The 21,753-nt window shown below is 47.6% G+C and overlaps 1 protein-coding gene across 2 annotated transcripts in view; it reads right to left on the bottom strand.

Moving 5' to 3' along the window:
- Positions 1-288: 288 nt before the first annotated feature.
- The window catches only part of LOC111858403 (thrombospondin type-1 domain-containing protein 7B-like), a 123,368-nt gene continuing 101,903 nt past the window's right edge, over positions 289-21,753 (bottom strand). For both annotated transcript variants that reach the window (XM_072700533.1, XM_072700532.1), the window contains exons 16-28: positions 14,632-14,765; positions 14,389-14,536; positions 13,214-13,355; positions 12,601-12,716; positions 12,038-12,155; positions 10,941-11,086; positions 8,852-9,023; positions 7,620-7,793; positions 7,359-7,454; positions 6,265-6,347; positions 5,687-5,879; positions 4,897-4,984; positions 289-1,729 (exon numbers count right to left, since the gene is read on the bottom strand). In XM_072700533.1, coding sequence (XP_072556634.1) covers positions 1,648-1,729; positions 4,897-4,984; positions 5,687-5,879; positions 6,265-6,347; positions 7,359-7,454; positions 7,620-7,793; positions 8,852-9,023; positions 10,941-11,086; positions 12,038-12,155; positions 12,601-12,716; positions 13,214-13,355; positions 14,389-14,536; positions 14,632-14,765 — 1,692 coding nt within the window. In that variant the 3' untranslated portion in view covers positions 289-1,647. The remainder of the gene's footprint in view (positions 1,730-4,896; positions 4,985-5,686; positions 5,880-6,264; positions 6,348-7,358; positions 7,455-7,619; positions 7,794-8,851; positions 9,024-10,940; positions 11,087-12,037; positions 12,156-12,600; positions 12,717-13,213; positions 13,356-14,388; positions 14,537-14,631; positions 14,766-21,753) is intronic.

Raw genomic sequence — 21,753 nt, 5'->3', positions numbered from 1 at the left:
GCCCTGTATACTTTAGAAGGACAGAGGCTGGGACATTTATTAAAGTCAGTTTTGTTTCAATAAGCATGTAGCGGTGGAAATGAAGGATTTTTACCGCAAGGAGACTTTTTGCATGATGGGTTTCTGGCCTGATTCGGTTTAATATACACATTCAACAGATCATGGGCATCGTTTGCTTTACTCAGGGTTAGATGTGGGCAGGATGATTATCAGAACTGTGTGACACAGGGACCAGAGAAGGAATCAGAAACAGCAGAATCCCTGACATATAACCAAACACAGGTATGCTTTTTAAGTATTTTATTAACGTCAGCAGTCAAACGCCTTAGACCACATGTGATGATGCAGAAATAATCCGCAGAGACAGAAAACACAGAAGCTGGCAGGATATGAGGGCATTCCTGTGAAGCGAAGCACAGATGGAGAGTGACCTAGGCTTCCACCTCCCCCATCAGTCAGTGCAGTCAGGCAAGATCAAGACAGGAGCCAACTCAGTAATTAGTAATGTGTAGCTCTGATATCCATTGGATATGCCTAAGCACATGACTGACATTGTGCCAAATTGCATTGTGGGAGATGTAGTAGAAGCATTCCAGGATGGCCAGATGATAACGTCTCACTCCCTCAAAGAAGTAAAAAAAGAAAAAAAATGACATGGTGCCCATTTATGTCAAGAACTGGTTTACTGAATGTGACCCGCCTTGCATACAAACATGACAGGTGGTTGGCTACATGGCCTGACAGTCCTGGATCACGCTCTATTTGCATGGTCACCTTAGCAATCATTCTGCCCTGCAATCTCCAGGACTGTGTGTGGTGATGCACGACCATCCCTTGGATTAGGACATGAGCCATTTCCTGCAATCAACAGCTAGGAAAAAAACACCAAAAAGCCAAAATCAATGAACAACCCCCCCCTCCCCACCCCGCCCAAACTGGTCAACGGGGAGGAAGGAGCAGCTTTGCTCTCCGATTCGTGGGTAGTGGGATGAATGAGATGCATCCCGCGTTTCCAGCTGATCCGGGGCGCGGATGATGGCCCATCTCTCACGCTCCTTCATGCGGTACCAGCCAGCCTGCTCTGATATTTAACGTCCAAGTCAAGCGACACTGACACACCTCAGGACAGCATCACTGAAGAACACAACTTCACAGGAAGAGACTCTTGCAGCACAACGTAAATACAAAAGGCAAAGTTTGATCAGATGGGGAGGGGTGAACCGGCACTAATATAGTGCATAAAGGCAAACTTGCTGTTTTCATTCACTGAAATTTTACTTTAATTTCCTTTTGGCTATTGTCATTTTTTAAGTATTAAAAAGTCACCTTAGGAAAGAGTAAAGGCCGTCCATCTGTTACAGGGAGTTCCCTTGCCAGGTTCTGATAAAGTCCTGAAAATGTCAGGACGGGGCTTACTGATTTGGATCGGGGGAACTCTCCCTGCACCGTGTGCTGTTAGTGTGGGGCGTCCTCACAGGACCCGCCCTGTTCATGGCACTCAAACACCCCAGTCAAGCCCTGTGTCCCACGGCTCCCCAGCCGTGAGCAAGCTGATCTGGGTCTCTGTCCTCTTTATTGAAATGTTGCATATGTTTCCTCCTGTTGCAGCCTGGACTTGCGCCCCCTTGATTTATCCAGGCGGGCCGGTCACATGTCCACGTCTCCGTCGTAAGCCAGGGTCAGAGGTTTCTGTGGCGGAGAGGAGCTCTTACTCTGCACAGGTGTTTTACTGTAAATTAAATATGACAGCATTTGTTTTAAATTCAGCTTCCCACAGAATTCAAACTTTAAAATGCACCACTTGATGGCGCCAGTGAGCTTTTTCAATAAAAATAAATACTTCATAACTTCTGGGTAACTAAAGTAACATTAACACTCACATCATCCCGGGTCAGTTTCAACCCGTGAACTAACTGCGCCTATTTACATTATGCATGACGTGTTTCCGATTTGACTGAAACTTCGCGACTTTTGCTAAAGGTGGCCGAAGGGAACAATAATAACCCATATCGAAATCCTTGTAGTTCCCTATGGCTGCAGCTTAAAAATCAGCAGACTGCGCCAGGGGTTGAAAATAACCCCATAAAATGATTTTAAAACAATCCGTCGTGCATTTCTGAATGCGCTATGTCTCGGTTTCATTTTCAAGAGCCATTGCTAACATACCTGCAAAACCTTATTGGGGTCACCAGATGGCAGCATTACTCCACTACACAGATCAAGCCACTCAGCGGAGCCGTATTAGCAGTCTAACACCTGATAAGGGCTGTTTATAACCTAAGTTTTATTTTTTTTCCTGAACAAAACTGATACACATGTGCAAATTAGACCGCTATTTATAATAAACACGGAGGAGATAAAAGTGCATGCTTCTGTAACATTTTATTTCATTGCAACAATCGCAGCCCCATTCACTCCAATGCAAATACGCGGCTTTGTTCAAAGTCCATCAAACCAGACTAAAGCTCATGTCTGCAAGCCCAAAATTGGATCACTTGTCCTAAACCGATCAAAGATTGCAAAAAATGGCAATTTAGAAATATGTGAGGGCAGTTTCCCATTGCAATCTGCAGCCCTTCTAGCCTACTTCTCGCGCAGTTATCACGCAATTATTTTACATGCCCTTTTCACTCGGTCCCTTACCCTTTTTCAAGCGCCCAGGTTAGAAAAAGCTGCGCGTTCCCCTGGAGGGTGCTTGAGAATTGTTGGAAGAGAAATATAAACGTGATTTTTGCGACTGACCTGGTTTTGCCGTTGTATCATTTGTCGCCGCACTGACGCACTTCAGCGCACGGACTACTGTTTGTCTCTCCCTCCTTTCCATTTTCAGCCAGGTGTTCGGAAGCTGTCTTTTATGTCTCCAAACAAACAACCGAAGGTTCACAAAATTGTTTGTATCCATGGAAGCACGTCTGGAGTGATTATCAACTGTCATTTGTAATCCCATTCGAGTGTCCTTTTATAGTAAACGAATGTTTCATGATTATACCAAACAAAACAAAAAACAAGGCTCCCCCGAAAGCCAATGTGTAATTTGAAACTTGACCAAATGGTGCCTTTGCGAGCTGCGAGGGGGAGAGGGAGAGGGAGAGGGGGAGAGGGAGGGGGGGGGCTGACTCTTCACAAGCACTGGCGCCTGTGAGTTTATCAGGTCAGGTTTCAAATCGCCCTGCGGCAGCTTCAAAGGCTTGGTCAAGTTTCAAATTACACATTGGCTTTCGGGGGAGCCTTGTTTTTCTGTATCCCAAGATTCCACCACCTCCTCTCCCCCTCCCCCTCGCAGCACGCAGCACTGAAAAATACTGATAAAGTACTGCATTTGTTTTGTTAGGTATAATCATGAAACATTCGTTTACTATAAAAGGACACTCGAATGGGATTACAAATGACAGTTGATAATCACTCCAGACGTGCTTCCATGGATACAAACAATTTTGTGAACCTTCGGTTGTTTGTTTGGAGACATAAAAGACAGCTTCCGAACACCTGGCTGAAAATGGAAAGGAGGGAGAGACAAACAGTAGTCCGTGCGCTGAAGTGCGTCAGTGCGGCGACAAATGATACAACGGCAAAACCAGGTCAGTCGCAAAAATCACGTTTATATTTCTCTTCCAACAATTCTCAAGCACCCTCCAGGGGAACGCGCAGCTTTTTCTAACCTGGGCGCTTGAAAAAGGGTAAGGGACCGAGTGAAAAGGGCATGTAAAATAATTGCGTGATAACTGCGCGAGAAGTAGGCTAGAAGGGCTGCAGATTGCAATGGGAAACTGCCCTCACATATTTCTAAATTGCCATTTTTTGCAATCTTTGATCGGTTTAGGACAAGTGATCCAATTTTGGGCTTGCAGACATGAGCTTTAGTCTGGTTTGATGGACTTTGAACAAAGCCGCGTATTTGCATTGGAGTGAATGGGGCTGCGATTGTTGCAATGAAATAAAATGTTACAGAAGCATGCACTTTTATCTCCTCCGTGTTTATTATAAATAGCGGTCTAATTTGCACATGTGTATCAGTTTTGTTCAGGAAAAAAAATAAAACTTAGGTTATAAACAGCTCTTATCAGGTGTTACGACTGCTAATACGGCTCCGCTGAGTGGCTTGATCTGTGTAGTGGAGTAAGGCTGCCATCTGGTGACCACAAAAAGGTTTTGCAGGTATGTTAGCAATGGCTCTTGAAAATGAAACCGAGACATAGCGCATTCAGAAATGCACGACGGATTATTTAAAAATTAATACACATGGGTTAGTTCTGACCCATTTAGGCAACAAACGTTTGTATTTGAACTGTGGGTGGATAAAAGGTAGCGAATTTTTTTTTTTTTTTTTTTTGCAAACTTCGATCGAAAGTGCAGACCTAGCGCACATAACATTTAAAAAAAAAAAACAACTCGGGCATGTGCAGTGCTATTCAAGTGTTAAAAATACCACTAGGGGGACCCCAATCTGTATACTGGGGGCGATGGTGACATCTGGTGACCAAAAAATGTTATAGCATGTATGTAAGTAATGGCATTTTAAAATGAAACCAAGACCCAGATCGTTTATAAATGCGCAAATTAATAATAAGCAATGAAAACACGGGTTTAAATGAACCCGTATTGGCGCGAAACGTTATTTCTCAATTAGAGTGTGTAAGTGTTATGTACAGATTGTTGCTTTAAGGGCAAAAAAGCTGAAATAACAATAATATGGTTTAGAATCCCATGAACAGACAACACCAGTTGGATTTAAAAACAGGCCGATCTTTCATAATGGTGTTTGGCAGGATATTAATATAGTTGTTTATATATGCAAGCACGAATAATCTTTTTCGTTTTATTACTTGGGCTTTACTGAAAAGCAGAGTGGCTTCTGGGAAGAGATTCAGACCGAGGCGTTTCTGCGGCGATACGTACCACAACAGAAAGGACAGAGCAATAACCAGCACGATCAGAGCGAATCCTCCAGCGGTCAGGCCATAGACCCACATCTTTACTCTGCCATCTGTGCCATCGGAGAACAGCGTGTTATGTATCTGATTAGCACCTCACCCTTATAAAAAACACAGCCTTTCATTCAGCACACCCCTGTGAGCCAAGAGGGCAGCAGCCATTTTTGTCATCAAAATTTAGGGTCCTCACAGACAAAACATACAGAGCCTCAAAGGCTACATGCTGCTGGAGGGTATGGGGGCAGGTGGGGAGGCGGACAAACGTGGGGAGGAGGACCGGAGCCTGGCTGTGTGAGGCACCGACCTGTGAAGAGGCTTGGATGCAGCCCAAACGCCAGCGATTGAAAACAGATGCTGGAACCGCACGCCTGCAAATGGCTCCAGTCCATGTTCATGTGCATGAGATGCATTAAATGATGTCACATTGTCCAGTGAGCCTGAGCAAGTCAAGGGGCTGGAATGTGGATGGATGGATAGGATTCACCTTGCGGTGATGCTCCCTATCGTTATGAACGAATGAATAAAAGTTCTGGTTTGTGTTCGGAGCTGGACATTCGACCCCATCTGTTTATTGCAGAAGAGAGCCGGTCCACTTAGTGATATATATTCTTGAGATACTTTAGATGTTCGCAGACAAGATAAAGGAGATATTCCATACTACAGATAGACAGTGTGACCAGGCCACTGTATAGCTGGGAGTTCAGTTGTTTTTGGTCTGGCATCAGCATCGACCCAGAAGGACAGTGATGTGCTACCTGGTCCGACGGGCTTCAGCGACCACTCGTGGAAGAACTCCTGGATTTGGGACGTCCCGGGCTTGAACCTGCCAGAGTTGATCTTGACGTCGGCCTTGTTATTATCAAGCCCTGGGGTGCGTGTGCAGTAATCCAGAAATCCATGGGCAGTCATCACTTCTGTGTAGCCAGCCTCACAGCCGCAGACGCCCCTCTGGGGGGGGGTGGGGGCACAAACATATGAGTATTCATCTGGGGAGGCCCAACCCTTTTAATGCATTTTCTGATCTAGTCACAGGCACTCAGATTACACTGCAGTTCAATATATTTTGAATGACTGATTTATTGAATCCCTGCTACCAGAGGTCCAGAAGAAAAGTCCAGACCAAGACTGTTTCAACCAACAAACAAAATCTTCGTTTGGATTTTAATTATCTGGACCTTAATTTCCCACCTCAGCCTGGCACCCAGAATGAATTTAATAACTTATATATTAAACTATGTGTTAACATAACACATTTTCATGGATATTAAATTACCCCCCACCCCACCCACCCCCACTGGCAGTACTGACTGCAGGTGCTCTGCGAGGACCTTACCTGTGTGCAGTGGGAGAACGGTTTGGTGCAGGGGGGATAGCAGTGCCTGATGGTCGTGGGCATCTCCTGCGGGACGCATCCTCCTGTGGGCGGCAGTGAACACCCTGCCCGTTAGCCCCTCCCACTCGCAGCCAACAGCCACACAGACAACACGCCCGACCTGATGGATGGCTCTGGGAGCCTATCAGGGTCTCCCATCGGCTTGTGGGCGGCGTAATTTTTGCAGCAGAAAATTGCACGTCAGAATGTGCACGAGTAATACCACCCTCCGAGCCCCCTGGGGGGGCGGTGTATTCGGTGCAGAGGGAGATGGTGCCGGTGGGGCTCATGAGCGCCGCGGAAGCTTCCGTATACTGATAGCATCTCCTTAGCGCTTATTTACAGCACATTACTCTACTTGTAGCCTTTAGCCTTTTGTCATTTGGTTCATTTATGAAGCTGCCTTATTTTACACTTACGAAAAGGACCTTCGTCCTGCTGGTGTGAGCTGCTTGTGTGTAAGTCTTCTAGCTGAAGGGTGAGGAGGGTACAGAGGGCAGGGCGGCGCCCCGGTGCAGCTCCCTGACTATGTCCTGTCCAGTGTCAGTGTTGAGTGCTGGGCACGGAAACAACTTCTGAATTTGCTCTCTCCATTTTCACGAAATAAATGCAAGGCAACACCGCAGACTGCAAGCAGAGCATCGCACACTGAGCTCTAGGAGGTCAGGTTCAGAAAGTAAAAATCCAGACCAGGATTTTGTTTCAACCAACCAGTTGAATACCCTGTGAATGTGACTCTTTATATGCAACTGGTTGGTTGAAACAAAATCCTGGTCTGGATTTGGATTTTCTGAACCTGAACTTTTCACTTAGGTGAAACTATTTTATGCTCTCAAAGAGGGTGTTAACAAAATGATCTGATTATTCAATGGAAACTAAATAAAAAATAACAAGACATATTTTTTTTCATAATTATTCTTGATGTTATCGTGCAAATAAATACGTCCCTTGAAGACCTATTCCATGAGAAGACCTTCCTTTGGTCTTGTACTTGACCAGTAAACCCCATTATTCATGTGATTACGTGCACCTGGCAGGACGAGGGAGCTGCACACCTGTCACATTGACCCCGTCCGAACGCTGACACCAGACGGAGCGCTCGTTGCCCTTCCACCCACTGGTCCTCCACTCATAGCTGTGGCACCTCCCATCTGTGGCATTGTGGGAGAAATATGGTCAGCTGCTGAGAAATAGCGCCCCCTGCTGGAGATTCTGCTCACATACCGCACAATAGCAATAATAACCAAATTCTCTTAACAGACATACATTATTCTATTTGCAATAACCATACCCAGATACTACAAGGTCCCACAAACCTTTGCAGGGCCGCGTCTCAAAGACCTGCTGAGGGCAGCTGTCCTGGTTTTCTGGGACCTGGATGACCACAGCCCTGGAGCGAGCCTGCTGGCCCGTCGTCTCAAAGCTCCTCCCATTCAGGCAGGTCAGCTGACAGCAGCTCCAGGACGACCACTCCGTCAGATGGCAGTCTCCTGCCGGGCAAAGACAGCGGCGGCTGCCAGTCACCCCCAGGCGAAGTGGACGGGACGGTGATCATTATCCTTAGATAAACAATCGGTTTCCAGTAGCACAGCAAGAAACACACGTAAGCTGTTTACGTTGGTCTGGATTTTACTGTTAATCAACAGCCGTTGATAAACGATGGCGGTGGGCTGGGGATCGCTGCCGGTGGTGTTCCCACAGATCCGGGGCCTTGACTCACCATCAGCGAAATTCACGTGACACGGACGTTCATCATCCGTCAATGGCAGGGAGGCCAAATCTGACTCCACCCCTCGCTTGAGAAAAGGATGCCAACACTCACCATGGACCCGCTCTAATGCTCTGCACCATGCAGGTTTTATGGTAAATAACATGCATAATCCCTCTTTTCACACGCGACACGTCTTGCTGACCAAGTAACAGCAGTTATGGAAAATATGTCCGGTGTGGGGTCCGCCGCAGGGCTGTGACACAAAGGACCGGCTCCAGGCTCCATCTGCCAGCCGAGGAAAATTCTAATTGCGAGACATGAGTCTTGGGGAGTGTTCAGGAAATCGTTCTGTCCTCAGGGTTTCTGACTGGAAGCCTGTCTCGGCAGAAGCTGGCCAAACATATGACTTAGTGACTCTTCTTCAGTACAGCACGTTTCACTGCTTATTTGTTTATGACAAAAAAAACACTAGTAATTAAACACATCAGCCTTCTGTCATCAAAGGGAAGGCAACACAAAACAACAGCCACCTCTCTGGAGAGTGTAAACAGCACAACTAAAGAAGCACTGCTTTGGAGGCTACTGAACACCGCATACAGGAGGGAGGCTACTGAACACCGCGTACAGGAGGGAGGCTACTGAACACCGCCTACAGGAGGGAGGCTACCGAACACCGCCTACAGACACAACCTAACACAACAAAACACAACCTAACTCAACACAACTGAACAAACAGAACACAACCCAACCTAACCCATCCCAACACAACCTAACCCAAGAAAATTAGAACACAGAACAAAACTCAAAAGAACACAACCCAACAGGAGAGGCCTTTACCTGGACAGGGTACCGAGCAGGGAAGTTGCAGTTCTCGCCCCTCCGCCCCCCTCAGCCTGTCTTCGCACTTCTCTGCACCCACAGCCCTGGCTGACGAGACATCCAGCAGGTCTCCTCCGTGCACGACGCAGGTCAGGTTCCTCTCTCTAACCCCTTCCCCACACTGCGCCCCCTGTGGGCATGAATGAGAGGGCACTCATTACCCAGGCGTCACTGAGCTGGGAGCTGTGAACCAGATGGAATCCAGTTCAAACTGCAGAAAGACACTGGGAGTGACGCTAAAAGTGTTTTATTAAAAATTCAAACAGGCACTCTGTCAGCATATATAAATGTTTCCGGTCAGGGTCATCAACCAAGCAAAATTATATTTCTTTGCAAATAATGAGTGTGTGGGTGGAGGTTCTAAAACGGATGTAAGTTGTGCCCCAGGGGAATATACCACAACCCTCAGCCAGAGTGCAGCCTCCAACCTTTGTGCAAATATCTCTCCAATGCACTCCTGTTCCCAGCAGGGCCGCGGAATACAAAACACAGCCAGTCTTCCACGAGGGTGACCTCGCAAGCGGAGACCCTGACCAGGACGAGAACACGGCCAGGAGTGATTAGCGAGATATATCACACAAACGGAACGGCTCACGGATCCAGCGTCCAACAGCCGTGCCGGCCAGCGAAGGCAAGGTCGGGAATGGAACAGCTAATGCCTTCGTGTGAGACTAAAGGAGGGCATGTTGGATCAGTGCTCCAGAGACTCTGGGGACGAGCAGGAGTCCCGGACACATTTAATTAAAGCTCAAGGTGGATGAGAGAGAAATAGAGGGAGGGTGAGATAGGGAGACAAAGTGAGAGAGGTCCACTACTCAATGGGAATGAGAACATGGCCTTGGCTGGATTTTAATGATCGGAGCACTGATGCCCATTATTAAGGCCCACATCACGTCCCAATGACACTGCGTCCCCTAAACAGACCCTTGAGTGTGTAGGTGAGCTCTGCAGGAATTCAATTAAAGCCTTCCCTATTCCTTATCATGCAGCCAGACAATCAGGCCGCCGTTCTCCAACGGGAGAAGTAGAGTGTGGAAAAGCAGAGGGCTTGTGGGTGTTCCCAAACTGCCTGCCGCTGTGAGTTAGGGGGACATACTTGATTGAACCTACCGTAGCATGTGTAATTGAAATAGTGAAACTGAAATTACAGTGGAGGTAATTTTAATCTGTTGTGGTGGTCTGGCTGCCTTTACAGCTGTTTTCAGTGGCTGGGAAATGGCACGAAGATCTTAACATTAAGCCACCAGTTTCGTCTACATTTCAGTTTTAAGGTTTGCTACTTTTACATATTAGATGCGCTGCACAGAAGGGACCTGCATCCCAAACACAAGGTTCAGACACATAGAAAACAGCCTCTGTGATGCATTAAGCAAGTGTTTCCCAATCCGGTCCTTGGGAACCCACAGCCGGTCCACATTTTTGCTCCCTCCCAGCTCCTGGTAGGAGCAAAAATATGGACTGTCTGTGGGTCCCCGAGGACCGGATTGGGAAACACTGCATTAAACTTAGGAGGGCCGCTTTCAGATGAACATGCATCCACCCAGCACAGGGCCCAGGGCTGGGGCACAGCCTTGGTTGATGCCAGTCCATCACAGGTCACACACACAAAATCACACACTATTACCGATTTAGAGACACCAATCACAGCTGTATGTTTTTGAGCTGCAGAAGGAGAATATGCAAACTCTACACAAACACACAGGATTTGTGCCTTAAACCTTAGAAATGTGAGGCAACACTGGTACCCAACGAGTCACTGTTTTTATGGATACATATCACTGTCAAAATCTGAAGGAAAACCTAATGAAACCTCGACACCAGCTGTATATGTATCAGCTGGTAACTGACATGCAGAATTATTACCATAAAAATAAACCAGCTGTGAAGGTCCTGCAAGACACCCAGGGTCCAAGCACCAAAAGGGCAGATGCAGCAGGAGTTCCAACAAACTACCAGAAGGGGGTGCTGTTGTCAACCACAAAATTCTACAGACTCCACTGACCTAACTGACGTGCAGTTTCAAATAAAAGGAGATGCAAAGCTGTACCTCCACCCAACAGGAGGACCAGTCACCGAGCAGCCAGGTGTAGCAGGGCCTTATTGGACATGGCTTGGTCTGGGACAGCTGGGAGGGACAGGGCCGGCCCTGTTCATGTGCCTGCTGCATCACGCCTCGGGACCGTACCATCTGACCTGGGAGAAGGGGGGTTAAATTGCAGTAAGTCCCGCGATCAAATTGGTATCTGCCAGTCTGTCTTTATAGGAAATGAGTCCGGGATACAAGCAATAAGCATTCTGGTTCAGGGGAATTCAACACTACAGAGAAAGTAACATAAGCCAAACATGTCAACACATGTAAGTGTGTGCTTCCATGATCGCTTCAGTACTGACAAATAGCAAATAAAACACTGAGAGTGAGCTCCAGTTCCTTTTCAGTCCTCTGGAAGCACAGGAGGAGTGAGAACAGTCCTCTCACAACTACAGTGGCAGTGTGTAAGCTCGCTGATCTGAAGCGACATTACACTGCACGTCTGAGGAAGACAGTGAGAGGTGACGAAGACAGTGAGAGCTCCTCTGTGGGGGGGGGGTCGCACTGTCGCTGTTAGACGGCTGGGGTGCGGATGGAATTCCGCGCTCGTAGGACTGACTTAGAACCCACGAGGTAGCTGTTTGACCTGAATTTCCTCAAGTTGCAGGTAGTATAAAGCTAAACCTTGAGAGAGCAGCCCCAGAAATACACGTCACTTGTGCTAAGTCACAATGCTATTATTTTCTGCTGTGCAAAAACAAAAAAAAGGGTGTGGCTTGAATTAAAATTGAGTTCCTCTTCAGGGGTCCCAGGGGGATCGGACCGGGTCAGAGTCTGGACGTCTGCTTACTCTGACAGACCATGTCCAGAGGGATCCCCACCCAGCATGTGCCAGCGGCATCCTAAATGGTGTTCTAAGCCACTGTTCCTAAATGGTGTTCTAAGCCACTGTTCCTAAATGGTGTTCTAAGCCACTGTTCCAAATTTAAAATAGTGATTCTCGCACATTAAGATCCACTTACTGTGTTATACACCATAAGTAAGTAAACCCTACTAGGCATGCATGAACTGGATGACTGTAAGCGGCAGAATAACGTGGGGCGGGGGGGGTTTACCTTGAAAGCCACAGGTGATGGAGCATGAGGACCAGGGCGTCCACTCCGAGAGCAGGCAGTTGACGGGACAGTCCACCACACAGGCCATGGTGAGCTGCCACTCGGCCGGCAGGAGCAGCTGTGTGAGCCAAGAGGAGGAACCAGGCAGGGGGTGTCAAGCGGGGGGAGAATGGAGAGCCCGTCTCAGGGGATTCTCTCAAACGCAGGAAATTCCCACAACTAAGTGCAGCGCAGTTCAGGTCTGCATTTCCACCCAATGGCTGTATCTCCAACCGTAGGAGAGCTCTTAAGCAGCTACGGCCTAAAAGGCAACATTTCCCTGACGGATCAAAGCAGAGAGGGGTGCTGACACTGTTGTGAGACCTTTAGCCTGAATGGTTCCAGAAAATACCCAGCTGTATGAATGGGTAATACTGGCTTTGGCTGAAAGTGTCACCTAAGCAGGAATATGTGACAGATCAGCTGTGCTCAGCACCACGCACCTTGTCACCCTGATGTGATGTGTCACCTTAAACAGGCGCCTATTATAAGGCTATAAACGGGGCTCCGGAGGGATCCGTTACCTCTTCGCACACGCTGAGCTCCAGCACCGCGCCGTCGCTGCGCACGCAGTCCAGCTGCCGCACCTTCACCCCCTGCCCACAGATGGCGCTCTCACTGAGCAGGCAGGTGCTCCAGTCTGCCGGATACAAATACTCAGCTTCTAGAGGACTATGCTGCAATCCATACTCGTGATCCAACATTTTCTATAATTCATGCAGTATCTGATGGAATGTCAGATTTCTAATGGGGGAATTTCAAAGACAAGACCAACAATGCCTTCAGGGTTGCCAACTTTGGTCAGCTGGCTGGAGTGAGATTTTCAGTTCGAGACAAGTCTGCACATGCATTTACATGTATGTAACAGTTTTATTACCTTGTAAATAGTCTGTAGAGTTTGCCAACTACCCCAATGCTTTGATGTGGCTAATTTTAGCTTTATAATGGAATGATATCAATTTGCCGTAAGACTTCCACTTTAAGACTCTCATGCGAGTGTCATGTTAGATGCGTGAGATCTGGCAACCTTAATATCTAAGAGACTAAGCATAGGTGTGTTTATCTCACAGGTGAAGTGGCCCTGACTGCTAGCGTTCGCACACATGGCTCAGGGCGCCGTAGCACCGTTGTACGTACCTGACAGGTTGTAGTGGTAGTTGAAGCAGGTGCTGTTCAGGACACACCTGTCGGCCTGGCTCTCCTCAGGACAAGTGCTGCCCGTCTGTGGGAGACGGAGCGTCTGCCTCTGCCGTGTCCTCACCACGCTCTGCTCACACGGCTGCACGAGATCACGGCATTAAGTCCGCGTGGGGACCCGACAAGGGGTTAGTTAAATACAGATACGCAACGGCGAAACGTCTCAAGACACTGTGGACTAGCCAGCCCGCCTGGGACACCTGCTATGAAATAGCCGACATCTCCATTATTAATGGACTTTAATGGACGGCTGCGGACCGTGGAAACAGGCAGAGCCATATGGAGCAGGCCGGGCACTCAGGGTCATTGATGAGAACAGAATTCACCTCAATCCACATGCCTGACCCTCTGTCAGCTACTCTGCTAATTATCTGCAAGCAGACACAATGATGCAACCTTGCTCACAAAATTGGTGACGGTCATGCATCTCCGTGTACCACAGTCTGATGTAACAAAGGGCATCGATGCACTTCATCTGCAAATTTTCCACCCTTAATTAAGCTAATTCAGCAGCAGGACTAAACAAAGGAACAGTTCATCAATGTGCCACCCATCGTCGCCCAAAGGCGGTCAGTATCGTTCTGTCACTAAAGCACATATTTACGACATTTAATCAAGTTGCAAACCATCAACACAACATCATTTGGGCCTGAAAATGCATCTCTTGTTAATGTTATCGACAGGTACTGATGTAGGGTCAGATCTTAACGAAAAGCTGAGTTTCGATATGTTTTATGTTATGACAGTAGCAGTGTAATGTGCTATCAGGTGTGATAAAGAACATAACTCAGGACAGCTCCAAGGACCTACGGCCGATTCAGGCTGTGTCCAGGTTCTCATCCACCAGAAAGGCTTATTGTCTCCCCAGTGATTCTGTAGCCGTGCATCACAGTTGCCTGCTTTCTTACGGCCTGCTTCCTGTTCTCTGTGTTCCACACCCTGCCTGGTTCTACAATCGATAAAATGTCAGCGTTTGTGAAAGACTCCGAAAATTCCCCTGAGAAGCTGGGATACACGGAGGCAAAAAACAAGTCGAGGCGAGCAGAGCCACACTTCTGCAGCCAGGGGCGGTTTCCGGACGTCTTCGGGGCCCGAGGTGCCTGCATGATGCTTACAGAAGGGCAGCTGCTCCACTGGCTCCACTGCGACATCACGCAGTCTTCGGGGCACGGCACGAAGCAGGTCTGGCCACTAGGGGGCGCTTCCTCTGGGTCACACAGGCTGCTGTCCACGGCGTCACCCACGGTGTCCTTCCGCACACACCTGCCATTTCGGGTGTACGACAGTCAACACCACGCCGTGCCCCTCACTGCAACGAGGCTCCGAGGGCCGCGGGGACGTGGAAGGTGAAGACTCACCTGACTTTGCGGCTCTGCACGCCCTCCCCGCAGCTCGACGGCGTGTCTACCATGTTGACGGCGCACGCCGACCATGGCTCCGGTGCCCAGGTGTACTGACTGCACTCGCTGTAACACGGCACTGCCTCATACACCTGGGGAGACACACGTGAGAAGTGGTGAGGATGTGGCCGGGCCACGTCACACACTCATGTGCACCGGGAAGAAGGACACTGGAGCAGACATGGCCAGCAAGTTCCTAAGCCACTCAGGTTAAGAGGCGTCCACAGCACCGAATGCAGGTCGTACAAAGCAAAGACTCCCGTTCGTCATCTGCAGGTATGAACCTCCTACTTCTTTTCCAGTGAACGATATGCAACAAGTGCATTTGGAATTTCTCAGGAACAACGTACATAAAATACGACATATGACTTAATGTGAGATTTTCGGTTAAATATCAAATTAAGATTTTTGATATCAAGAAGCCCCGCCCACTGTACATTCTCCTCCTATCTTAGCGCCCGTGCTGTAGGTGTCCCTAGCCCCACCCTAGCCCCACCCCAGGCCTCTCTCACACACTCCAAACAGAACCAGAGACTGTTAAAACACTGCGCGCTGTGGATCTCTGCATCAGACATCTGTTATTCGCACGACTGTCACAGATGCAGGCAATCAAACCAGCACCTGCAACAGCTTGGTAACGCACTGTGATGTTCACAATGCCGCCAACAGTTACAGCTGTCCGCAAGAATTAAAAATGCATTAATCTGCTTTCTGCGTGCCGTCCGCATTACGTCGAGGTGACGTATCGTGACAAACCGACTTTCTGAACGAGTTTTAATCGTTATTTTGCTCCAAATAACAGTCCAAGCTAAGGCTGCTAATGCTATTTTTAAAAACCAACTGCAGCTTATGAACTTTCCATTTAAAAGGACACAATTATTACTCAGGACTCTTATTTCATAGTGTAACACCCCCCCCCCCCACACACACACCCCAGCTCCCCCCACCGCATTCTATTTTGCTCTCTTATTACTCAGTTTTTGTCAAAAACATAAAATGCTGCAAGTCCAGCTGCCTTGCTTTGTTTTCAGTGGGTTTTCATGTTACTAAACAGAACATAATGAAGTGTGCCGATTCCACACAAGCGCAGTGACCGTAGGGGTGGGGGGCATGTTGGTGGGGGGGGGGGTAGGAGGTGGAATGGAGATGGGAGGCTTTCCGCAACTGCACTTAGTTTTGTTTTTCATCGCGAAGGGCGCACGGATCAAGTGGGCCGTGGCTGCCATTCTGCGGGGGGGGTGGCGGCGAGGGGACACGCCCACATGCACTCGCTTAGTTAGGGCAAGCAGAGCACAAATACACAACGAGCAGCACTGACCTGAGCCTTTGTGGACGTCCGCATTAACAGTGCGCGGCAAGCAGAAAGGGAGAGAGAAAAACACCACACATCCATTAGTGCTGCAGCTCGTCCCGTTCCTCGTTCTCATACAGCCACTTTCGTTCGACTGTTTTTACTGAACAAACGGCCAAATAAAGTGTGGATCGCCGCTTTTTCTCTATGTTTCTATAACGAAATTTGCTTAATCAAACAATCTCCACCCATAGAAAGGTGGCTTAAGGAGAAAGGCTTTTTTTTTTTTTTTTGAGCAAAAATCAAACATTATCCCTAAAAAAATCTATTAGCCATCATAAAAAAGTACCATAGCGGAAAAAGCAATCCTCTAATGAGCTCCTACATCTGTGCTGCGATAATCCTAGCATCTGCCTCGTTAACAAGGTGATCTTGAGCACTTTCAACAGGCACCTGACAGCACCGAAACAAGTGGCATGTCAGCCCTCTCTTCTACCACCGAATCAATTAAATAAGTCTATTAAGGAGTTGAAATACAGCAGTCAGAAGGCATGAGGAATACATTACCTTGCTGAACCGAATCAATTTTCATATCAGTGGGAAATCAGGAGTCTTGGTAAAGCTATTTCTGAGTGAATTATTAAACATAGTACATTGGATGGTATTTTTGCTAAGACACTGATGGAAATACTTACAAAAACATTATGGCATATTTTTTGTGTTATTATAACTTAACATGTAGCATAACACATGTGTCATAATTCCCCAATGTGCATTACATCTGTCATAGTGACAGGGCATAGTGTTAGTTTGGACTGCCAATAGCCAATTATGACAAGCTTTCTAGCGTTTCTCTTACACTACTGCCCCCTGTAGGCCGGGAAAACTGTGGCGGAAGCTCAGATGATGCATGGATGAGGAGGTTGTGAATTGCCACCATCATAATTGGATGTACAAGCCTAGTCAAATACAGGCCTACCAATATCTACAATAAAATACCTACAACATCAGCAATGGGGAATTAAATGCAAGTCACGGAAAATCTATAGGCAGCTTGAAATTATGACTTAGAACACCGGAGTGGTCTTCACTCAAACTACAGGAGATCATCAGGCACCGTGAGACAGAGTGATTAGCACGACGAGAAGCACCCAAGGCCTGGCCAGCTGCAGGTGCATTGTAATCTGGACTCGAAAAATGCCAATAAAAAAAACAGCAGCTTCTTTTGGTACAGAGCTTCTAAGTGAGGGACATTCACAGGACACTGCAGGCCCCGCCACGGAGCCATCACTCGACAGTGCTGCTTTATGGCTATGGTGAGACTGATCAGAGCCCTGTAACGTCATTTCTGTGGCATAACACCTCATGGAGATTAACGGCTCCCTAATTACGGGCCCCTTCTGGGTTACCAGCGGCACCGCGACCAAGCTGGAACGCCACAAAAACAAATGCATTTATTTTACCAATGTTACAGCGTCTGGGGATGGGACTACTTTTTCCTTTCACAAACAGCTGAAACAAAATCCATAACCAGGTTAGAACTGGGGACTTTATTTCCTGGAGAGGGAAAATACTTTGCTATTCTGCTACAGGCAAGCAAACATCGATCTCTTTGATCTAGAAAAAATTATATTCCCCAGCTTCCGGTAAAGAAAACAGCCTTACGGGGGATGCACTGTCAGACGGAAAACAATTCAATGTTATCAATATAACGGTGCATATACAGAATGCATATAAACTGAAAAAATAAGAAGTAAAATATAGAAAACAATAAAATTGCTTCAAATAGGACACTTTCAGGTTTGCTGTGCAATATAATGTGAGCGTGTTTTGTGGATTATTTTTAAGGTTTTTTTTTTTTTGAACTACCAAGGAAATAGCCACAAAGCCCCAACCCCCCTTCAGCTTTCATTCTAATTTACAGATACTAAGCTATGATGTTAATTAGCAAACCTTCTTCATGCTAAGACGGTAGCTGGCAGACATTCTAACTGAGCCATTGAGCTGCTGGGATGAATAAAAATCTCCGAATAACTTGCGAGCCAAAAGTAACAAGACTTTCCAAATGACAAGCAGAGGCTTCGGGGCGACGTCTTACTTGACCTGTGAATTAATGCTCACCCACACAGCACTGCACAGACAAACCTCTCTGAGATTCACAAGCTGCAGTTGGTTAAAAAAAACAGCGAATTACATGGTCCTGAACACGGGCCCTTAAAGAGGCCATCAATAAATTTTCAAATTAAACGCCTTGCAAGAAAAGGATTCTTGACTTTACGCCCTCTAGACTTGAAATCGTTTAACTCAGTTTATGAACATGCAAGTTCAGACAAGCATTTTAAGATAAAACAGATTTAAACTAATGCCAGAATTAGCCGTACTTATTCAAGCAAAGTATTCGAGGGATGTACATGTTCTGATGATTACATTTGTGACACACAAATAAAGCTTGGAACCCAGAAATGACAATTTTCATGACACACGGCTGAGTGGAGTCTGAGGAGCTCTGTAACTAAAAGGACACATTCGACACGGAAACCTCTCACATAGATGCAATTTTTTGTTGCGACGATAATCGCCAACTGGGATGAAGGTGTCATCTTTGCATAATACACCTTTACATGCTCAATGAACAGTAAATCCAGCCTTCTAGTAACGCCATGACAAGCAAATACCCCCTCTGAGATCACGACACGACTTTACAAACTTAATGAGAGGACTGTTGTAAAATTCTGTCAGTGGGGTTTGACCCAGCCTGCATTTTCAGAGCCTCCATTGCGACAGCCTCCAGAAAAGATCTTATTTGATTACACCAGAGATTTATCCTTGTTGAAAATTTCGAGAATTGAATAGTAAATTTACAACCATCAAAGCCATTCATTTTTTTCTTTAGGAGAGCCCTGACAAGACTCTGAAAGACTCATTAATGTAAATAAGCTTCAGCTCAAAAAAGGACATTAATCTCCCCATATCCACAAATAAGGGACAGACAGCGAATTCACTGGGATCTCCATCACACGGCTGGCCATTTACAGTTCAATTTCCCCCGGAATGGAAACATCGGATCAGAGTAAGACGTGCAAACAGAAAACATATCGATTCTGCTGCGTCTCAGCAAAGCCCCTGATAGTCCTGCTGCACGAGCGACGCCAACGCTCCGTCTCGTGTCAGAGGAACAGGACACATTTCACAATAGCAAACACGGATAGTACGATAGCAAACACGGATAGTACGATAGCAAACACGGATAGTACGATGCAGCAATGGCCGGTAAGTGACTGGCTTCTTGTCACAGTGGATAAGATGTAAGGCAAGCAGAGGGAACACGCCGAACATGGTGACTATGACATCTTATAGTCAACAACATAAAGGAAAGCAGGGAGCTATGTTCTGGGTGCGAGCACATCACAAACTGTCAGCCGTATAAAATTACCAAGGCAGCTGAGGGTAAGAGCCATCATCACAACCTGCCACTTCTGTGAGCATCAAAACAAAACACAAGTTATAAAAAAACACAACGAAGAGACCCCTTCTGCGATCTGAACCCATGACTTTTAGGTCTAGGAAGTGGTTCTCTGCTGAAGACAACGAATCCCTGGTCATCACATCCAAAAGTGGCGCTACGTTAATTGTTAATAATCCGTTACGGCCTATATGATTTAGCTGCGCAGAGGTTTGTGAAGAATGTATGCATGGAATAGCAGGACAACACTTCAGAACAGGAACAAAGGATCTGAAACTACAGCAAGACCAAGATAGATCTAAGGACTGGACTTGAATGAATTATTTATGTCAAACCGAAAACCTGACACTGAAAATGTGTCTTGGATGTTCATGTAAAGCAATGGGATTAAAACAGAGTTTCTACTTTGTTAAAATCTTAAAATCGTAAAGCTCCTACAAGGAGACTCTCTCGCGCTGCAGTGCCATGTCTAGTTTCCCATCTAATATCTTATGATTCTGCTCATATATAGAGTTCAGGGAGTTTGGGGGGTGGTGGGGGGGGGTGGTGGGCGGTTCAGGAGGTGACCAAGTGCAACGTGGAGACCCTCGGTGCTCATTAAGGGAGGGGGGCCGGGCTGGATGCGACCTGCCGCTGCCCTCGGCAACCGGCCCGAGCGAGAGCCTGTGGGGCGGGTAGGAGGTGGGTGATGGAATTAATGGGAGCCTCTGGAGCCAAGCTGGCACCGGACTAAGATCGGAGGAGGATGGAGGACGGTCCTCCTTTATAGCACTCGAAGGCTTTAGGGGGCTCATGAAACAGCTGGCAAAGCTATGGACAGGGACTGGAGGGAGAGCTGCCCAGTCACCTTCCCCGAGACCCTCCCCTGCGTGACCAGGGACATCACAGGTCATCACGGTATAAATTTGACTTGAGGGTTGAGGAAAACGGGCCAGACAGGTGCAGAGGCAGTACGATGGGCGAATATTCAGTTAGAGTCGCGCGTGCTGCATATGCGATGTGGAGCATTACACGAACCCAATGGCGCAATTAGCACGGCTATGAAGATGTGATATTTCTGGCCACCGATCCCACATGGTTTGGGCCACGGCGTCACTGTGCTATATGCATAATCATCAGCTGAAACAGCAGGTGGACGGGCCGCCCCCATCAGTCCATAGCGGGGGCAGAGAAGGAGATCGCCCCCTGCTGGAGGACACCTTGGACATGGGGCATTAATCTAATCGGCATCATTATTTTTCATTTGAGGGGAGAAGGCAGAGAGCAGGTGGCAGCGAACTGCTCGCTGGTGCCACTATCAACTCGTGGTGTAAAATGCCATTAGGCAGGGGGGTACTGGGAGGGGGACCATGCTGTTGTGTAATATACAAACTAACTTCCTGGTTGAGGGTGGGGGGGGGGGGGCAGCTTACGCTTGAGAAAACAGGTTCTGTCAAAAGTTCTGTCATGGCGACACAAGGAAACATGGAGGACGTCAATGCCTCCCAAGAAAGGAGCTAAAACATCCGTTGGGCAAACAGGCACAAGCTGCAGCGTACTGGGCTGCGTGAGAGGGCGGCGAATTAACCACGGAGGACCCAGAGTCTGATGGCAAATTATTAAAGAGCCATCAGCCAGCAGGGGAGGAGTCTCACAGCGCCTGTTAGCAGCCACTTAGCCATCTGCACGCAGACCTTCAGAAGGCACCGGAATGTTCTTCACACCAGACGTCTCATCCCGGCCTGACCTCCACGCAGCGGAAGAGTCCTTTAAAGTCGGCGGGATTCTGAGCACATTTTTCTCTTTAAGCCATCACCCTGCGGGAAGCACCCCACCATAAATGTTTTTTTTGGAATTAAAAAGAGAAGCGGGGATGGCCAGGAAGGGGGGGTGGGGGCAAATATGTTAAATCAAAGCTTATTCTGTTACCTGCTGTGCTCTCCCCGCTTTGATTCCCCACCCGACGGTGGCGACGGAGGCTGAAGGCCGTCGCTCTCTCCCGAGGTAACTGATCGCATCCCGGTCAAATGAAGTGGGCCTGCATCAACGTGGCAGCGGTGCATTCTGGGAACTGCACACCAGCCCTCTCTAAAGGCCAAGGCCAATGTGAAGCCGGGAGCTGATGGGGAGTGCTCATTCGCTGGATGCCATCATCTTACTGCACGTATATCAATCTTCTAAACATCTAACAGTACAGGGTCCCATGCAAGTGAGCCTGGAACCTCTGACATCGTGTCACACTCACACACAAACACACACACATACAAACAGGTTTGTAATTATATCTTTGTGGGGACTCTCCATCCATTTCTATGGGAAAAACTCTAATCCCAACATGGCAACCTTA

This window comes from Paramormyrops kingsleyae, chromosome 16 (genome assembly GCF_048594095.1).
Source record: "Paramormyrops kingsleyae isolate MSU_618 chromosome 16, PKINGS_0.4, whole genome shotgun sequence".
Taxonomy (NCBI): Eukaryota; Metazoa; Chordata; class Actinopteri; order Osteoglossiformes; family Mormyridae; genus Paramormyrops; species Paramormyrops kingsleyae.
This window is presented reverse-complemented; position numbering and strand designations above follow the sequence as displayed.